The 20,417-nt window shown below is 37.9% G+C and overlaps 1 protein-coding gene across 2 annotated transcripts in view; it reads left to right on the forward strand.

Annotated features, from left to right (window-relative positions):
* The window catches only part of PPP1R1C (protein phosphatase 1 regulatory inhibitor subunit 1C), a 122,802-nt gene that overhangs the window by 534 nt on the left and 101,851 nt on the right, over positions 1-20,417 (forward strand). The window contains exon 2 of one of the 2 annotated variants that reach the window (XM_005905935.1): positions 1,433-1,514. In XM_005905935.1, coding sequence (XP_005905997.1) covers positions 1,433-1,514 — 82 coding nt within the window. The remainder of the gene's footprint in view (positions 1-1,432; positions 1,515-20,417) is intronic. The other variant, XM_005905936.2, reaches the window with a different exon arrangement.

Below are 20,417 nucleotides of genomic sequence, written 5' to 3' on the forward strand. Positions count from 1 at the left end.
TCAAAAGCAGCAACTATAAATATATGTAATACAGGATCATAGGTATGTGTATAATTTTAAAAACATTTTATTCAGATATTAAAAATAGTATTTTAACACAACCTGGATATTTTTCCAAGTTAAATATATCTATATATTTTTATTTCTATCTCTTTCTGTCTTCATGGGAGGCTGGTGTACTGTATCACCTTTCATATTCAGATTTACTTAGACTCTTGATTCAATGCAACTAGTAAAAAGATCATTTGTAATAAAATTTTTGCCTATATAATTATTAATTTCTTAAAACTTGACTTATTCCTGAATCCTTTTACAAATATTATATACAAAGTCTTGAAAATAATTATTGAATCTGAGACTTTTATCTTCCTAGGATGTTTTGATAATCTGAAGTAGATTCACCCAAACTCAAGCCAGATAGATGCAACCTTGAATCTGTATCTATGTTAAATGGAGCATTGGTTCTATCCTGGACAAGATATTGTTAGTAAAATTTATCCACTATTCTACTAATTTGGGAATTTACTTACATATTTAAATAATCAAGGATACATTAGAAATTCTAATAATATGTTCCTGTAACTCTTAAAATAAGGGGAAAAAACCACCACAAACCAAATCTATTAGTTTTAAATGAATTATATACTTCTGTAAGAGCCATGTTCATTCTTTGTTAATTTGTTCTAAACAATAATCTAGAAAATAAGAAAAGTTTAAAATATGAATTGAAGTTAAGTATGTATGCTGTTAAATTTAACCAGCTGGAAATTTGAGTTTTCTAAGCTGCTCTTGGGTGATGGCAATGGCAACCCACTTCAGTACTCTTGCCTGGAAAATCCCATGGACAGAGGTGCCTGGTAGTCTGCAGTCCATGGGGTCGCTAAGGGTCGGACATGACTGAGCGACTTCACTTTTACTTTTCACTTTCATGCGTTGGAGAGGGAAATGGCAACCCACTCCAGTGTTCTTGCCTGGAAAATCCCAGGAAGGGGGAGCCTGGTGGGTGCCGTCTGTGGGGTCGCACAGAGTTGGACACAACTGCAGCGACTTAGCAGCAGCAAGCTGCCCTTACCCTGTTTAGAAATAAGGGTAATGGATCTTGAAAGCACCATCAATGTACGAGGCTCCAAGAGAGCTACTGAAATTAGCAAGTCATCCCTGTACCTTCACTGCACTTCAGCCTTAATATTTGGTGGCATCATTTGATTACATACAACTATTTCTGTTCTGTGAAAATGTAGTTTTTGATTAAAGAAGGTGATACTAGCATCTGCCAGTTCTACTGTCTAACTTTTTTTTATTGAAAATAAAATTATTGAGCAACCTACTGTGTGCCTCCCAGAAATTTACTCTCTATATTGGGGAAAGATGAGGATGGGATAGGCTTGCAAGGTATAGAGTAGCCTGGAGCAGCAACTGACTCTGACCTTAGCTGGTTCTTTATTGTTCCCAGATCAGGAAAAGAAGACCTACACCAGCATCACTTGTGATTCTCAATGAACATAACCCTCCAGGTAAAGATGCATAATATCTTATGTACCAAAGCAATAGAATTGTTTGAAGAACATCAAAGAGCATGCCATTGTCAAAAGATTTCAATTCTGTTTTTCAGTTAGAAATAATCTAACAAGCTAATATAAACAAAATCAGAAATAGATACTATGAAAACTGTCTCATCTAACTGCTTTTCCTCTAGAATAACTTATTGGTGGTGATATACTATGAAATGTTTTGTTAGCATTCACAGTCATGTGTTCAGGTGTTTGTATAGAACCTGGTTCAGTACTTATTAATGAGCCTCGTGGAAAGTTGCTTAATTAGGTTTCATAGCTCAAATTACAACCCCGGAGATGCTTATATCTTTATGGAGTAGGTTTTTTAATTTATCAAAGGTTGTCACGGGGTGGGCAATGAGCCACAATTGGATACAGCTTTGATGCTGATGTCATCTCTGAATAATGCAACTGACAAGTAACCAGATCAATTTTCAGCACTGCCCATTTGAGAGCCATTCTGAAGAGTTGCATCCATTTGTTGAGATTTTATTCTCCATTTCCCATAAAAAGTAAAGCTGCATTATTATTCCTGATAAAGGACTATGATCTGCAATACACAAACAAGTACTTATTGAATGGGGGTGATTTTAATCTCACATTTAAGTGCTGTTTCTAGAAACAAAAGACAGCAATCCTCACAGCATTAATTTGTAACCAAGCAGGACTTGTTGTTGGATATTTTGCAAGTATAAACAATAAGGGTAGATTAAATGAGTTTGCATGAATTGTAGTGAATGATTTGTTTTAAATTATTTCACTCAGGTGAAAGTCTTTGATTTTTTTCAGATCCCTTTCTAATTAGAGAAACATATTTAAGATAAGAAAGTAAAATTTTAATAGAATATTAGCCATGGAGCTCAAATACAGAAAGCTGTTCATTTAATGGGAAATAAATTAGCATTTATTCCTGCTGAAAACAAAGAATTGTAATTTGATCCTGTATCTTTGAAGTGCTAAGCATTTTAAAATCATTTTTCAGCATGTTATCTCAGTAAATATTAACTTATATTTGGTTGAATAAAAGGTGCAAATGATATGTACTTATAGTTTACAGATAAATGAATAGGTAATTTTAGAGCAATTTTCTGTCACTGCCTTTGCTCTAGTGGCTGACTTCTCCTAGAACCTCTCTATGCTAACCTTGAAAAGATGGCTGACTTCTCTACAGTGTCCTAGAACCTCTCGATGCTAACCTTGAAAAGACATAACAAGAAGAACAGAATCTTCATAATTTCATCTGTACTAAATGTTTCTTCCCTATCGAACAGTTCTTTGTTTCAAATATTATATGAACACTCTATCAAACAAATGATAACAGCAAAAACAAAAAAAAGTTAATTGTTAAATGAGCTTTTAAAAGCAGTTGCTGCTTGTTGTCCTCAAAAGCAATGTGTTCTTTGACAATTAAAAATCAGGTGCAGCTTTAAATTCTGGCAATTAAACAAGTCTCTTCAATGTATTGAAATTGCCCAGGACCCATATGAGTATTTTGGAATCACCTATCATTAATGCTGTTTAAAATTCAAATCTCTGAAAATATTTATTGTCAATTAATGAAGCAAAGGAAATTAAATTTTCCATTTTAAAGACATGATGAACAGATCTTTCCAATTCATATGATAAGACTGATATAATCATTATTAAATGAATTAGATATAGCTTACTATAAGGAGTTTGCAGAAATAGTCTGTTATAAAAGAATATTTGAAAGAATGATTTAATTTTAGATTAGAAATACATATGCATTCTGTTTACATTTGATAGAAAGATATTTCAACATGTAAACCAGACTGTTTCCAAGTTCATCTTTGCTTGTGTAAACACATAGATGAGGAGGGCACCTGATTAAAATTCCAGGAGCAACAAAAAGGCACATCAGTCTCTTTCTTACCAATGGCCTAGAATTCTCAGCAGTAGAAGCACCACAGAAACATTTGTATAACCTGTTAAGGATGTATCCCCCTCCAGCAGAGATTAGTTAATTTAATTCAAAGTAATGGGACACAAGACAAAAAATATTAAATTGAAAGCATCATACTTAAAAAATTTAAAAGTGAAGGGTGTGTCTTTCTGGTGGAGAGGGTTGGAATGACTCTAAACAGCCAATGGTAACAGAAAGATACTAGAAGCCAGAGATGTGGGTGTAGAGGCACACCATAGACAAATTTCATCTTTTCAAATGTTTTCTAGGGTAATGTTTAAATCTAGAAATTGTGTATTTAAAAAGGTGAGGAGGGAGTTCCATGGTGACCTAGTGGTTAGGATTCTGGGCTTCACTGCTATGAGTTCAAATCCCTGGGGAACTAAGAATCCCACAAGTCACAGAAGCATAGCCAAATAAATAAATAAAATTTTAAACGGTGATTAAATGAATTTCTATTGATAAGAGTAAATGAAGAGTTATTTTAGAATAAATAATTTTTTATAAAAAGCTATATTAATTCCTAAAATTATTTGGTATTGAAAATTAGAGAGGTTCTAGGAGAAGTCAGCCACTAGAGCAAAGGCAGTGACAGAAAAATTGCTCTAAAATTACCTATTCATTTATCTGTAAACTATAGGTACATATCATTTGCACCTTTTATTCAACCAAATATAAGTTAATATTTACTGAGATAACATGCTGAAAAATGATTTTAAAATGCTTAGCACTTCAAAGATACAGGATCAAATTACAATTCTTTGTTTTCAGCAGGAATAAATTTGCTAATTTATTTCCCATTAAATGAACAGCTTTCTGTATTTGAGCTCCATGGCTAATATTCTATTAAAATTTTACTTTCTTATCTTAAATATGTTTCTCTAATTAGAAAGGGGTCTGAAAAAAATCAAAGACTTTCACCTGAGTGAAATAATTTAAAACAAATCATTCACTACAATTCATGCAAACTCATTTAATCTACCCTTATTGTTTATACTTGCAAAATATCCAACAACAAGTCCTGCTTGGTTACAAATTAATGCTGTGAGGATTGCTGGAAGAGAAAATCAGTCTCCCCCAAATTTGGCTGTGGTAGAGGGAGTTCAATAAACATCCCCCGTTTTACATTACATGTCTAGTTTCACCTATTAGATCTACAACAAACTTCTAAATGATGCCAAAACTACTGGATGCTTCCACACTTTTTGCTCCACATATTCTTAGAAATGAGGAGTAAATACAAAAGTATTTTCTCGTATGCATCATGTTCCTAAAAATTACTTAACATAAGACATATGAATTCAATAGCTTAGTATCTCCTTTCAACCTTGAGAGTAAGTCTATTCGTAAAGACAACTGGGATTTCCAATTGACTGGGCTGTTTGTCTCCACACACTGAAAAAAGAAGCCATAGTTCATTGTGGACGTAGCGTGTGACTTTCTAAATGAAGCTTTCATTTCAGGAATCTGACAGTAAGTTAATTAATAAGATTTTCAAGGCTCTCAATTTAAAATCCTGAGACACAGGAGAATATTGCTGGACTTATTAGACTGAGTTGTTCAAACAGAGAGGCTCCAGGAATTTTTGATGATGGGAGGTTTTGCAGGTCATCAAGTTAGAGTGAAGGTTTATTTGTAGTGTTAGGGCATTCATATGCTCATAATCTCTCTTCATGGAGACCCTCTGTTTTACAAAATGAATGATTTATAGTCCAAAGGCAATAGGCACTTTGAGTGCAAGTTCCAGAAATCACACTGAGGACTTTCCTGGGAATATTAAGGATGAAGAAGACATCTCAGCCCCAGACCTGAAGGGTCTTGTCATTCCCAGGGACCTCCAATCAAATGTATTCAAGTAAAAGCTGTGCTGGACCCAGAGTCCATACAGTTTTGTTTCATTCTTTTTTCTCATCTTCTTTGAGAATAAGGTTGTAATACCTTCTGATCCACAATTATTGTTCATTTTCCAGCATTTATTTTGTCTTATGAATATTAATGACAGTACAGAAGAAAGAAAGGGCCAATGTTTGTAGACTATTCAAGGTTTAACTGGTATTAATTTCTAATGACTGTCAGAAAAGCCTGTTTTTTTTTCTCCTCAGCAGTTATTTTTACGAGTTATTGAATGTCAAACCATGCTCAATGATTTAAACATAAGTGATGCATGTGGCTTTCAGAGGTTCATATACTGTACAATTGATTGATTTATTTTCCCATAACTGTTCGGTCTGTGCAGCCTAATGGCCCAATCAATAGGAATAATTGTGAGCCAAAGATGAGGTTCCTAAGTCGCTTCAGTTGTGTCCGACTCTGTGCAACCCCATAGACGGCAGCCCAACAGGCCACGCTGTCCCTGGAGTGGGTTGCCATTTCCTCCTCCAATGCATGAAAGTGAACAGTGAAAGTGAAGTCGCTCAGTCGTGTCCGACTCTTAGCAACCCCATGGACTGCAGCCTACCAGGCTCCTCCGTCCATGGGATTTTCCAGGCAAGAGTACTGGAGTGGGGTGCCACTGCCTTCTCCGTCGAGTCCTTAGTCATGTCAAAGTCTACTATACTTTGTATTCAAAGGACTGGTATAATCTTTAAACTAAATGAAAGCAAAATGAAAGGGGCAAGTTATAAAACTATGAAGTAGTGCTGTTTTATATCAGCAGGATTACTACTTTTGCCCACTTTGAATAATAGTATGGGCTTCCCTGGTAGCTCACATGGTAAAGAATCCACCTGCAATGCAAGAGACACAGGTTTGATCCCTGGGTTGGGAAGATCTCCTGGAGAAGGGAATGGCTACCCCAATATTCTTGCCTAGAGAATTCTCTGGACAAAGGAGGCTGGCAGGCTACAATCCATGGGGTCACAAAGAGTTGGAGACACCTGAGTGAGTAACACTTCCACTTTCATATACTGCTGACCTTTTATGTTGATTTTGATTAGAAATACCTTAGTGTACCTGTGGCGGATTCATTTTGATATTTGGCAAAACTAATACAATTATGTAAAGTTTAAAAATAAAATAAAATTGGAAGAATAAAAAAAAAAAAAAAAGAAATACCTTAGTGAAATATGACAGAATGATGATAAGTTCAATTCACTTTCTTTTTCTTGGCCTCTGTTTTCCTACCCATGGATAATACAGAAAGTAAAATAACCCTAAGGTACTTTTGCACAATGCAGAAAGGCAGTATTCGTAGTGGGTAAAGCAATGCCTTTGGAGTAAGACTTGGGTTTGAATTCCAGCTTTGCCAGTTCTTGGTAGTGAGACATTAGGTGTGCAGCTGACCTCTGTGGGCTCAGTTTCCTCCTTTTAAAAATAGGACATTGAGGTGTAAGAAAATGCAGAGCACAGTGTCTGCAACCAAATAGATAATGAAGACACGCGATCCCCCTGCATCATCATATCCACACTGAGAAAAGCTAAGTTCTCCTAAAACCTTCATTTCTTATCAGAACATGGCCCAGCTCTTTTCCAGTCCTGACTGCATTAGGGAGTATCAGTGTTCCCATGAGGCAGTGATTCTTGATAAGAGAAAAAATGTACCATTAACTCCTAATTCCTCATCAGGATAAGATACACAATTGTGAAATTGTTATGGGTCTTATACTGTGATATTTATTCAACTGACCATGTCTGGTTTACAAATATAATTTACATGAAATAGGAGTCCTTGGGAATTAAAAAAAAAAACAAGAACACTACTGATGTCTATAAAGTTATGGAAATATATACTGCAAGCAAAAGATCTTTGTGAAAGGTTGTATCCAATCAAAAATGCAATTCATGGCAATTTCCTGGTGGTCCAGTGGTTAAGATTCCACACTTACTACCAAGGGTCCAGGTTTAATCTCTGGTCTGGGAGCTGAGATCCTGAAAACCACTTGGCACCACCAAAAAAAAAAAGTGCAATTCATATTTCTAATAGTGTGCGGGAAGAAAGAAGATTAAATATGGAGTATAAAAAAACGTTTAGCAATATTAAACTCTCATTTGATTGCTCACATTTGCTTCTACTCCACTTGCTCTCGTCTCCTTCCAAACACTGTCCTTGTGGTGTATTCCGCCCAAGATTTCTTCCTTTGGTTCCTTCTTTCGGTTCCTTTGCCAACTCTTAAGACTTAGTCTAGACTGACTCATTTGTGCAAATCAGTCTCCATATTTTCCAAATACTCTTAATTAAATTGCAGCCCGAGACTCATTTAAATCTCAAAACTTTCCCATCTAATCTGAGTCACTGCTTGGCTTTGTCATTCTAATACACTCCTCTCACCTGCAACTCTTAAAGCTATTTATTGATTTATACATTCGATTCAATTAACTATTCACTGAGTCCTTATTCTAAATCCTTAAGGAACATGTGGACTAGGTAACAGAGAATAATACACCTGGGTGAACCAGGATACAACTGTAATAACAAATTCCAACTGCCCAGACCACAGTACAATTAATTCTGACCAAGACACAGAGGCATTTATCATGCTCAGTTTTCTAGGAAACAACTGTAGATTTTTTTTGATCTTTTGGCTTTAAGCTTTTAAGAACTGGCATTAGAGTAAAAGTCTACTATTTATTCCAAACTAGTAGATATAGCTACTAAAATTAGTAGTGTATCCAGTAGATATTAAATGCTCATGGGCTATTAAATTTAAATGGATAAAAAACAGATTTTCAAATCCAATGGCAACCTATCAAACTTTTGGGGCAGGGGATAAAATAGTAAGTCACCATCCCTTACCTCATCAGAAACCTACTTGAGGCATAATCTGACACATGTATATTGGTGGTAAGATCAACAGTATGTGGCAAAATTTAAGATAGATTTCAATTCAGTACAGAAATGTTTACCATAGGATGTTTGGGGGAATTAGGTTATAGTGTTGTAAAATACAGTATAAATATTAGATGCTTGATAAATGGCAACTATTATTTTGGAGAGGCAAGCATGTGCTACTTAAAAGTAGAGATGCTGGGATCACTCGGGCCTGGATCTGGCTCTCAGTTGGCTACTTACTGCCTGCATTATGCCAAGAAAGTGGCTCGCCCTTTTAAAACTTGTTTTTTTCCCAACGCTACCAAATTTCATTAAATATAAAATATATTCATTAGAAATAAGGCTAATCTACATCCACTGAATAAACAGATGTTCATTTTTGTTTCTACACAATAGTACACATGAAGGACATTGTAATCAGCCATTCCTGGAGCTTAAGGGGACATTTGGTATCAAATTTTAAATAGGAAAAGTTTCTAACAGCTTTCTAATTGCTCTATTTCATAGTCACATTCAAGCAGAACAGTAAATTATCAAACCTCTAACAACAACTGCCGAGGTCCAGCCCTGGCTGATCCAGGGAGCTCGAAGTGGGGACGGCGTCGGTGAGGATCAGGATACAATAGCTTCAATTAGATATTAATTAGAGATGTAAAGAGTAATAGAATGAGGATAGCTCAGTAGGAAAATTCAGTGGAGAAAAGAGGCTGAGCAGCTTGGTTTATGCGGGAGACCAATAAAACTTCAAGACAAGAAGCTTGCACCACTTACGTAGGCCGCAGGCGTCCTTCCGTTCTCCCGAAGGAGAGGAGACACTGAGGCCTCCCCGGTCGGATCTTAGAAGCCCAGGCAAAATTAGTAAACTTGGTGGGTTCTGCGCTCCACATGGAGACTCAGCCAGAGTTTGAGAGAGAGAGCGACATGGGGAGACCAGTATTTCGAGAAACTGATCCCAATTCTTTATTTTCCATGGTCTACTTTTATACACTGAGATGTTATGCAAAAGTCATGCGGGGTCAGCAGTCCTGACTTTTATCAAAGTCAGGTGCTTCATACAAATGTATACAGAGGTCTTAGGGGTGTTACATCATCTTCTGGCCAAGGAGCCTGCTGACAATTTATGACCCTCTCCTTGTGACAGCGGTCAGTCAACCAGGACACTTCTTTCTCCAGGGGTGATTATTCCTAAAAAAGACTCCACCTTCTGAAGGTACCAGATAAAGTTACATACCTATAGGGTGAGGGTGTAGTGGGTTTTAATCAAGGAAAGAATTTACTTAGCCTAAGGTCTAATGTGATTAATATCAAAGGTTAATACTTATTTCTTCTATATATTCATTAATGTGTGTAAGGGCAGGGGATGTGGAGACTTAGCAACAAACATTGGCTCAACAAATGAAAAACCCTTCACCAAAACAATTTCTAATCATCCCACTATACTATACTAATAGTTTTCTAACTTCTCTAAAGAACCTGTTTTTAGAAGGTTTAAAGCATCTCGTGCCTCTCACAGTTGGGAGGCTGTGAGTAATCACATGTGGCCGGACAAGCCTGTCAGGCAGGCTAGAGAACCTTCAGAGGAGTTTGTAGGTTGAAACACTCCTATCACATCCAGGAATTATTATTAACTGGAGCTGTAAGTTAACTCTTTTTCTGAAAGAGGTGGTGGGGGACAGCCCCCCATAAAGTCAGAGGTGTAGGTGAGAGCACAAAGTAGTAAAGTAGGTAGACTCTGGTTTTGGGGGTAGATGCTCAAGAATTTCCAGGGGGACTCCTGAGGCTCGATCCCGCCTTTGCGTATGTCGAGCCTCCTTCCTCATGACCTTTGCCATGGGCGGAGGTCCTCACGCCAGCTCCCCGCAAACAACAACAAATCTAACTAAGCCATGTAGTTAATGGAGAAAATTATTTCTGTATTTATTTTAGACTTGCTAAGGAGCAAGCTTCAAACTTTGAATATTCTATCATTTCTCTTACCATTTTCTACTCATGACTTTGACCAAGTAGTGATCTGTTGCTGTTCCAGCAATACAAGACATAATTTGGTAGCAGAATTTACCTGGGGCTTAAGCTGACATACCCACACAGGGTCCAGACAGATGCCTGCCTGGGCTCCATGTAGGATACTGTGGGTACTGTGGTTTACTTGGAGGGTGCAAGCTCCATTCAAGGCTGTCAAACTACACAGATAAAACTACAAAGAAAGAAAAAAAAAGTGCTGTAAGGGATGGAAGCACCTATGTGGTTAAGATTTTAGAGATGTTGGAAAATATCTTCCTAAATCAGTTTCCATACTACCTGAAATTTTACCTTTTGAAGTTGTTACTATACACTGTTACTATAGTCCATCTTCTGAGAAAACACCAGGACTCTGACCAGATGTAAGACTACATTGTCTCGGCACTTGAGAAAATAGTCCACCTGGAGATCAAAAAGCCTGAGGTGGAGAGAAAGGAAGGTCTTGGTGCAAACATCCCAGCTGCCAAGATTAGGGACCTCCAAATTCATCTCTTCCCTCCCAGTCTCTTTGTTCATATTGCCTTCTCCATGCTTGGCCCTTCATATCTTCCTTAGAGTTTCAGAGGCCCTTAAAAGTGTTGGGAGAAGTTAAATCTATGAATCTTTTCTGTATTATGGACAGAAGTTTATCTATGAATTTAATTCAATGACTTTATATCACTTTTAGTAATTCGATATAGTGACAATTATAGTGCTTATTAAGGCTGTTTATGAAATAAGTTACTAAAACCTGCATTATCAAAGAGATATATCTTGACAGTCTGATTAGAATATAATGACAGTTTGACCTTGGCAAGAAAGCTAAAGAAAATGTAATGTGCGAACGAAGAAAAGCTAGGAAATTTGTAACCTTTCTGGGTTTTTGTTGTTTCATTCTCTGGATGGAGCAATTTTCCATCATTTTGGGAAACAATTTTATAATCACACTCTTTACATATAAATAAATATCTACCTGCTCATAAAAACAACTGAATACACAAATTGAAGAGTGAGAACAATAGTTATTTTGGAATTCAAGTTTTAGAATAATTTGCCTCAATGATTTAACATCACTTTATGCTATTTTCCCCTGTTGAAGAATAAACTATTAGGACACACACACACAAATATTCCCATGCACAAACACACATACATATGCACATATAAGCCAAATACCTAACTATGTGTAAAAACATCACACGCTATTTACTCATATCGTAAACTCTACCTCCACCATAAGTGATCTGACTTTAAATAGGCTAGGAACCAAAGTATCTAGAAAAGCTTTGTGAATTCTGGTTACAAATGGAATAAAGCTAATAGTTATTAAATTTCTAACCCTTTGAAATAAATCAAAAACTAACCACATTATTTGAAAACTCATGAATAAAAAACATTGAAATTACTAGATTACTAGATTCAAATAGTGAGATTTGTAATTTTTTTTTTTAAATCAGAAGAGTATCTTTAAAAATAAGTTACATTTATTGAATATTAGTTACTCTGACTATTTTCTCATTTTGGAGGTTTCTTGTGCCCATTTTCATAATTCATGAATACAGGGAGAATTATTATAATTAGATACAGAAGTGTTATAATTAGATACAGAAAGTGAGCTCCTCCTCTACCACCTGAAAATCAATGTCTAGCTGAAATGTGTCCCCCCACATTAACATCAACATTTAAACTGTTGAACTCAACATATCTGTTAATGGTATCTTCATTCCTCCAATTGCTGAACCATACAAACTTGTAATCATCTCCACCTCCTCTCTTTCTCCCTTGCCTCTTGAAGAGCAATGGCTCTTCTGCTGATTCTTCTGTACAGGTTGAATCTAACTCACTTCCAAAATAATATGGTAACTCCCAAACTGCTTTTCCATGGCTTCAACACTGGGAGGTGGTTTTGTGTAGAGTTAAGAGCCCTAATTTCAGAATCAATGAACATATTATGCTGCTGCTGCTGCTGCTAAATCGCTTCAGTCATATCCAACTCTCTGGGACCCCATAGACGGCAGCCCACCAAGGCTCCTCTGTCCCTGAGATTCTCCAGGCAAGAATACTAGAGTGGGTTGCCATTTCCTTCTCCAATGAATGCATGCATGCTAAGTCGCTTCAGTCATGTCCGACTCTGTGCAACCCCATGGACAGAAGCCCCCCACCAGGCTCCTCTGTCTACAGGATTCTCTAGGCAAGAATACTGGAGAGGGTTGCCATTGCCTTCTCCAGAACATATTATGACTTAGAATCAAATCATGGAATGACTGAATATCTGTGTCTTAGATTCCAACTCTATGAAGCACATCATGGCAACTCCAACACTGGTTGTGTTGCTGGAATTAAGAAAGATGATGCATGATAGCACAATTGACGGGAGATTTATTCTTTCCCCATTCTGGTTTGTGTGAAAGGGTTTTAGCAGACTTAAATACATAATGGGTCACTTTTCAAAAGGAACTCATTATGAACTCTAATATGTATACTATAATTTACCTGTCCTAGCTTTTTATTAGCCATGGCTAACGCACGGGGTGCTTTGTGGGCTGCCGTCTATGGGGTCGCACAGAGTTGGACACAACTGAAGCGACTTAGCAGCAGCAGCAGCAGCAACAATAATAATAATAAGGCATGTGAAGTTGTCTTAAGATTAGCTCATTATGTTTCATCATAATCTGCACATTATTACTATTTCTTGCTTTAAATAAGTCAATCGTTTCCACTATGTAGTCTATGGAGTCTTTATTACACAAATTGTTGATAATTGTACTAAAGTTGAGATTTAAAGAAATGAACAGAAGAAAGGGAAATAATTGTGTTAGATTATGGCTAGCATTACTGCTTTATAATTTCTATTTCTTTCTTTGCTTTTGGTGGAGGGCTTCAAGGCTGAACAGACCCTTTGTTCATTTGCCATGGGTACCTTCCTGTTGAAAATAACTTCTCCAGATGGGCAGGATTTCAGATCAAGCAGGACAGACTCAGACTAGATTTGCTTTTCAAAAAGCACTCTAAGGACTATCTACTCTGCCTTCATGGATCCTAAACACAGCCCACCTGCCTCCAAGGATTAAAACGTTTTCAAGAAATAATGCCAGAGACCAACTCTCCATCACATTTCAGTGAAGTAAAATGTCACAAATGATTGAGGTAAAATGTCTCATCTCAAATTCTACTACAGGTCACTTTACTTTGTGAACAGCCCAGAATTCCTGGTTTACTTAGTCAATGATGGGCATCTTTTTGCTAAAGGTCTTGGAGACAGCACAAGATAGTTTCATACAATTCTATGGTCCACTGACGGATAAGGCAATGGCACCCCACTCCAGTGCTCTTGCCTGGAAAAATCCCATGGTCAGAAGAGCTTGGTAGGCTGCCATCTATGGGGTCGCACAGAATCAGACACAACTGAAGAGACTCAGCAGCAGCAGCAGCAGCATGGTCCACTGACATCATTGGAATCAAAGCAAACACCAGCTGTACTATTTATATGGACAGTTACGGTATAAGGGACATACATAAAATACATTTTGAAGTACATTTAGGACCTAAAAGACAATATTACCTCTAAGCTACAAATAAAATATTTTTTAAAAACCATATAGGCTCAGAGGCAAATTTAAAGAAGTTGATAGTAACATATCTTACTTTCGGTTGTTTTATGATTTGCAAACTTATTCCATCTGTAATATATATATCCTTAACAACTTATGAGATGAGTATTATCACCTCCATTTTAGAAAGAGGGTGATGGGGAGCTGCTCAGGGTCAAAGGAGCTAGTACATTACTGGGTCTGAAATTTAAACATCGGTTGTCTATCCAAGGTCAGGATGCTTTCCACTACATTAATAACATTTTTCTACTAATAAGCAACATCATACCCTTACTAGTTTATTTCTGTCTTCCTCAAGGAAGTAATTATAAGCAAGTTCTTCACTGTAGCTTGGCCAAGTGAGATTCTGTTTGATATGACACCAGAATTTACTTCTTTCCATTTCAATGCATGTGAGTTTGTTCTGGAGTGATAATTCTATACCTTTTTGCTCTTTTCTTGGATAATTTACTAGATAAGAGGAATTTAGAGTTTTTAACACTAGATCTTCTATTATATTAACAAAAAATCAGATAACCAAACAGAAATATAAATCTTTCCCATTATTCCATTCTTAGAGTTAGACCTTGTCATTTATGCATGTGTTTGTTTGCACATCTATTTATCTGCACTTAGCAAGCACGCATGCATTAGTAACATAACTGTTTCAAAACATTAGTTGGAGGGCCAACAGTTTACATTTGGATCCTAGTTGACCAAGAACACTTCCCTGGTGGCTCAGATGGTAAAGAATCTTCCTGCTATGTAGGAGACCTGGGTTCGATCACTGGGTTGGGAAAATTCCCTGGAGAAGGGAATGGCTACCCACTCCAGTAGTCTTGCCTGGAGAATTCTATGGACAGAGGAATCTAGCAAGCTACAGTCCATGGGGTCGCAAAGAGTCAGACGCAACTTAGTCATGAAATAATAACAGATTATTATGTAATAAGATTCCTTGTTCTTAAAAAGCAGAGGCATCACTCTGCCAACAAAGGTCTGTATAGTCAAAGCTATGATTTTTCCAGTAGTCATGTACTGATGTGAGAGTTGGACCATAAAGAAGGCTGAGTGCTGAAGAAAAATGCTTTTGAACTGTGGTGCTGGAGAAGATTCTCTACAGTCCCTAGGACAGGAAGTAGAACACTTAGACTTTATTTTTTTTTTAATAGTTTTGGATCAATGTTTTGATGAAGGAAAAAAGTTACTAAGCACCAAAAGAAGCACCAAAATGATCTTTCAAAGAACTAAAATATATTAGCTTTTTAAATAGTTTATTAATGTGCCTCATGATCTAGACTGATGTAATGCTTTAAATGCTCCTATCCAAATTACAAATAGAGACAAATTCATATTAATTGCCACCAAACATTTGGTAGTCAGGAGCATGTATGAAAATAATCTGTTATAAGCTCACTCCAAATATCTGTACATTGTAATTCTCACCTTCTTTTTCTATAACTTGTAGAAGTATTCTTTGCAGAGCCATGATATTAAAAAAAAAAAAATCATCAATCATCTTATCAGACAGGATTGACCTGTTATTTTCACACAGCCAAGCAAAGAGGAACTAAAAAGCCTCTTGATGAAAGTGAAAGAGGAGGGGGAAGGCGCCAAGATGGCGGAGGAGTAGGATGGGGAAAACACTTTCTCCCCCACAAATTCATCAAAAGAGCATTTAAACGTCGAGTAAATTCCACAAAACAACTTCTGAATGCCGGCAGAGGACATCAGGCACCCAGAAAAGCAACCCAACTCCTCGAAAGGAGGTAGGAAAAAATATTAAAGACAATAAAAGAGACAAAGAGGGAGGGGGACGGAGTTCCGTCCCGGAAGGGAGTCTTAAAAGAGAGAGGTTTCCAAACACCAGGAAACCTTCTCACTGCGAATCCGTGCCGAGCTTTGGAAGCACAGAGGACAACATAACAGGGAGAAAAAAATAAATAAACAATTAAAACTCGAGATTGTGAGCCCTACGGTAACTCCTCCAGCGGAGAAGCAGCGCAGACGCCTGCATCCGCCATTAGCAAGCGGGGCTGGGCAGGGAGGGCGCGGCGCGGGCTGCATCGCTGAGAGTAAGAATCTGGCCTGAATACCCTGAGCACTATCTGAGCAAAATAATTTGGGCTAGCAAACCAGACTGTGGGATATCTACCATGCGAAAAGCCAGCCCTAACCTAAGACACCGCCAGCCCGCGCACGGAACAAAGGACTAAACAGAGGTAGCCGGCTGCAAACCTTCCCCCTCCGGTGACAGGCAGCCAGAGCTGGAAGGGGGCAATCGCAGCCCCAGAGCGACATTATCTATAAAACTGGCTTCTTTGCTAACTAAAACTTATTGGGGTCTGGACGGTCAACACCTGCCTGAGAAGGTGCGCGGTTTTACACCCAGATAACCAAGTGGCGGGAGGCGATAAGTCGCAGCATTGGCGCCGCCCAAACACCTCATCACCTGAGCTGCTCGGACCTGGGAAGAGCACAAAACGCAGCCCCAACTGAGTCTGCGCCTCTGAGGACTACCTGAGTGCCTGAACCTGAGCGGCTTGGACCTGGGAGGTGCATGCAACCCAGGGCCAGCCTCGGATTGTTCCCTCCCAGCGGAACCTAGAGCCTGAGCAGTGTGGGCAGGGAGGCTACACGCGCCGTGAGCGGGCAGACCCAGTGGGGCTGAGGCACTGCGGCGCACGCCAGTGTCATTTGTTTGCAGCATCCCTCCCTCCCTCCCCATAGCGCGACTGAACAAAGAGAAGAAATACAGCTCCACCCACCAGAACACCGACACAAGCTTCCCTAACCAGGAAACCTTGACAAGCCACCTCTACATACCTACACACAGCAAGGAAACGCATACAATAAAGAGAACTCCACAAACTGCCAGAATACAGAAAGGACTCCCAAACTCAGCAATTTAAACAAGATGAAGAGACAGAGGAATACCCAGCAGGTAAAGGAACAGGATAAATGCCCACCAAACCAAACAAAAAAAGAGGAAGAGATAGGGAATCTACCTGATAAAGAATTCCAAATAATGATAGTGAAATTGATCCAAAATCTTGAAATTAAAATGGAATCACAGATAAATAGCCTGGAGACAAGGATTGAGAAGATGCAAGAAAGGTTTAACAAGGACCTAGAAGAAATAAAAAGAGTCAATATATAATGAATAATGCAATAAATGAAATTAAAAACACTCTGGAGGCAACAAATAGTAGAATAACAGAGGCAGAAGATAGGATTAGTGAATTAGAAGATAGAATGGTAGAAATAAATGAATCAGAGAGGATAAAAGAAAAACGAATTAAAAGAAATGAGGACAATCTCAGAGACCTCCAGGACAATATTAAACGCTACAACATTCAATCATAGGGGTTCCAGAAGAAGAAGACAAAAAGAAAGACCATGAGAAAATACTTGAGGAGATAATAGTTGAAAACTTCCTAAAATGGGGAAGGAAATAATCACCCAAGTCCAAGAAACCCAGAGAGTCCCAAACAGGATAAACCCAAGGAGAAACACCCCAAGACACATATTAATCAAATTAACAAAGATCAAACACAAAGAACAAATATTAAAAGCAGCAAGGGAAAAACAACAAATAACACACAAGGAATTCCCATAAGGATAACAGCTGATCTTTCAATAGAAACTCTTCAAGCCAGGAGGGAATGGCAAGACATACTTAAAATGATGAAAGAAAATAACCTACAGCCCAGATTATTGTACCCAGCAAGGATCTCATTCAAGTATGAAGCAGAAATCAAAAGCTTTTCAGACAAGCAAAAGCTGAGAGAATTCTGCACCACCAAACCAGCTCTCCAACAAATACTAAAGGATATTCTCTAGACAGGAAACACAAAAATGGTGTATAAACTCAACCCCAAAACAATAAAGTAAATGGCAACAGGATCATACTTATTAGTAATTACCTTAAACGTAAATGGGTTGAATGCCCCAACCAAAAGACAAAGACTGGCTGAATGGATACAAAAACAAGACCCCTACATATGTTGTCTACAAGAGACCCACCTCAAAACAGGGGACACATACAGACTGAAAGTGAAGGGCTGGAAAAAGATTTTCCATGCAAATTGGGACCAAAAGAAAGCAGGAGTCACAATACTGTATCAGATAAATTAGACTTTAAAACAAAGGCTGTGAAAAGAGACAAAGAAGGTCACTACATAATGATCAAAGGATCAATCCAAGAAGAAGATATAACAATTATAAATATATATCCACCCAACATGGGAGCACCGCAGTATGTAAGACAAATCCTAACAAGTATGAAAGGAGAAATTAACAATAACACAATAATAGTGGGAGACTATCACACTTATGGATAGATCAACTAAACAGAAAATTAACAAGGAAAAAAAAAAAAAAAAAACATGTATCTATAAAGTTCACTAAAGCAAAGCACAGTAAAATGAGGTATGGCAATAAAAGGCGTTAAATTTATCAAATAAAAAAAAAAATAAAGTGCTGAAAAATTAAAGCTGTCAAAAAAAAAAAAAAGAAAAGAAAATGACATCACCAAAATGGCACCATAGGTCATTCCTGATTTCACTCCCCCTTGCAAAAAAAAAAAAAAAAAAAAAAAATCTGCATACATTTTTGATGAGAATGTAAAATGGTGTAGCACTATGGAAAACAGTTTGATGGTTCTTCAAAAAGCTAAGCATAGAATGACTATATGGTTTGCTAATTTCCGTGGCTAGGTGTATACTCAAAAGAACTAAAAACAGGTACTCAAACTTCTATGTCAGTGTTCATAGAAGTATTATTCATGATAGCCAAAACTTGGAAACAACCCAAGGATCTATCCACAGATAAAAGGATAAACAAAATGTGGTACACATATACAATGGAACAGTATTCAACCATAACAAAGAGAATGAAATTGGATAGATGCTACAACATGATGACACTTGCTAATATGACACTAAGTTAAATAAGCCAGACACAAAAAGACAAATACCATATGATTATACTTATATGAGATATATAGGAAAAGCAAATTTATAGAGAAAGAAAGTAGAATAGAGTTTACCAGGGAGGAAGAGGGGTGAATTGGAAGTTATGGCATAATGATTACAGAATTTCTATATGGGGTGATGAAAAGGTTTTGGCAATTAAATATGAATGATTTTTTCACAACACTGGGAATGTAATCAAAGCCACTGAATCATACACTGAAAAATGGCTAAAATGGCATCTTTAAAGAAAAAAAAAAAAAAGAAAGTGAAAGAGGAGAGTGAAAAAGTTGGCTTAAAGCTCAACATTCAGAAAACTAAGATCATGGCATCTGATCCCATCACTTCATGGGAAGTAGATGGAGAAACAGTGGAAACAGTGTCAGACTTTATTTTTTGGGGCTCCAAAATCACTGCAGATGGTGACTGCAGCCAGGAAGTTAAAAGACTCTTAGGGCATCTGGAAGTTCCCTGGTGGCTCAGATGGTGAAGCATCTGTCTACAATGTGGGAGACCTGGGTTTGATCCCTGGGTTGGGAAGATTCCCTGGAGAAGGAAATGGCAACCCATTCCAGTACTCTTGCCTAGAAAATCCCATAAACGGAGGAGCCTGGTGCAGGCTACTGTTCATGGGGTAGCAGAGAGTCAGACACAATTGAGTGACTTCACTTCACTTCACTTTAGATAGCATATTGAAAAGCAGAGACATTACTTTGCCAACAAAGGTCCATCTAGTCAAGGCTATGGTTTTTCCAGTGGTCATGTATGGATGTGAGAGTTGGACCGTGAAGAAAGCTGAGTGCCGAAGAATTGATGCTTTTGAACTGTGGTGTTGGAGAAGACTCTTGAGAGTCCCTTGGACTGCAAGGAGATCCAACTAGTCCATCCTAAAGGAGACCAATCCTGGGTGTTCATTGGAAGGACTGATGCTGAGGTTGAAACTCCAATACTTTGGCCACCTCATGCGAAGAGTTGACTAATTGGAAAAGACCTTGATGCTGGGAGGGATTGGTGGCAAGAGGAGAAGGGGACGACAGAGGATGAGATGGCTGGATGGCATCACCGACTCGATGCACATGAGTTTGGGTGAACTCCAGGAGTTGGTGAGGGACAGGGAGGCCTGGCATGCTGTGATTCATGGGGTCGCAAAGTTGAACAAGACTGAGCGACTTAACTGGATTGAACTGAAGCAAAGGGTAAGGAGCCTCCTTTGGAGAGGAGGGTGGTGGTTAATAACATTGTGACAACTATCAACACATCAGAATTGTAAGGAAGTATATAAATTGTCAATATTTAAACTACTGTTTTAAAGACCTCTGTAGTTTGTGCTTGTATTTTAGATCTACACCACATATTCTTGCCTCATCTTTTCCAAATAGCACTTTTGTATTTTACTTCATTTGCTCCTCTCTGCTTCTTAGCCTGACATCTAAGATTCTTGACAATACATGTTGAACCAAATACTCCAACTCCACTTTATTCCCAGGCCTGAACCTGTTTCTCTGACAAGACTGGCTACTTGTCTTCTAACAATTTCCACATTAAATCTTTAAACAGAAATTTTTTTTGACTTAGAATGTCCTCACCAGTACTTTATTTTACTAAATACTTGTA

This window comes from Bos mutus, chromosome 2, assembly GCF_027580195.1.
Source record: "Bos mutus isolate GX-2022 chromosome 2, NWIPB_WYAK_1.1, whole genome shotgun sequence".
Classification (NCBI taxonomy): domain Eukaryota; kingdom Metazoa; phylum Chordata; class Mammalia; order Artiodactyla; family Bovidae; genus Bos; species Bos mutus.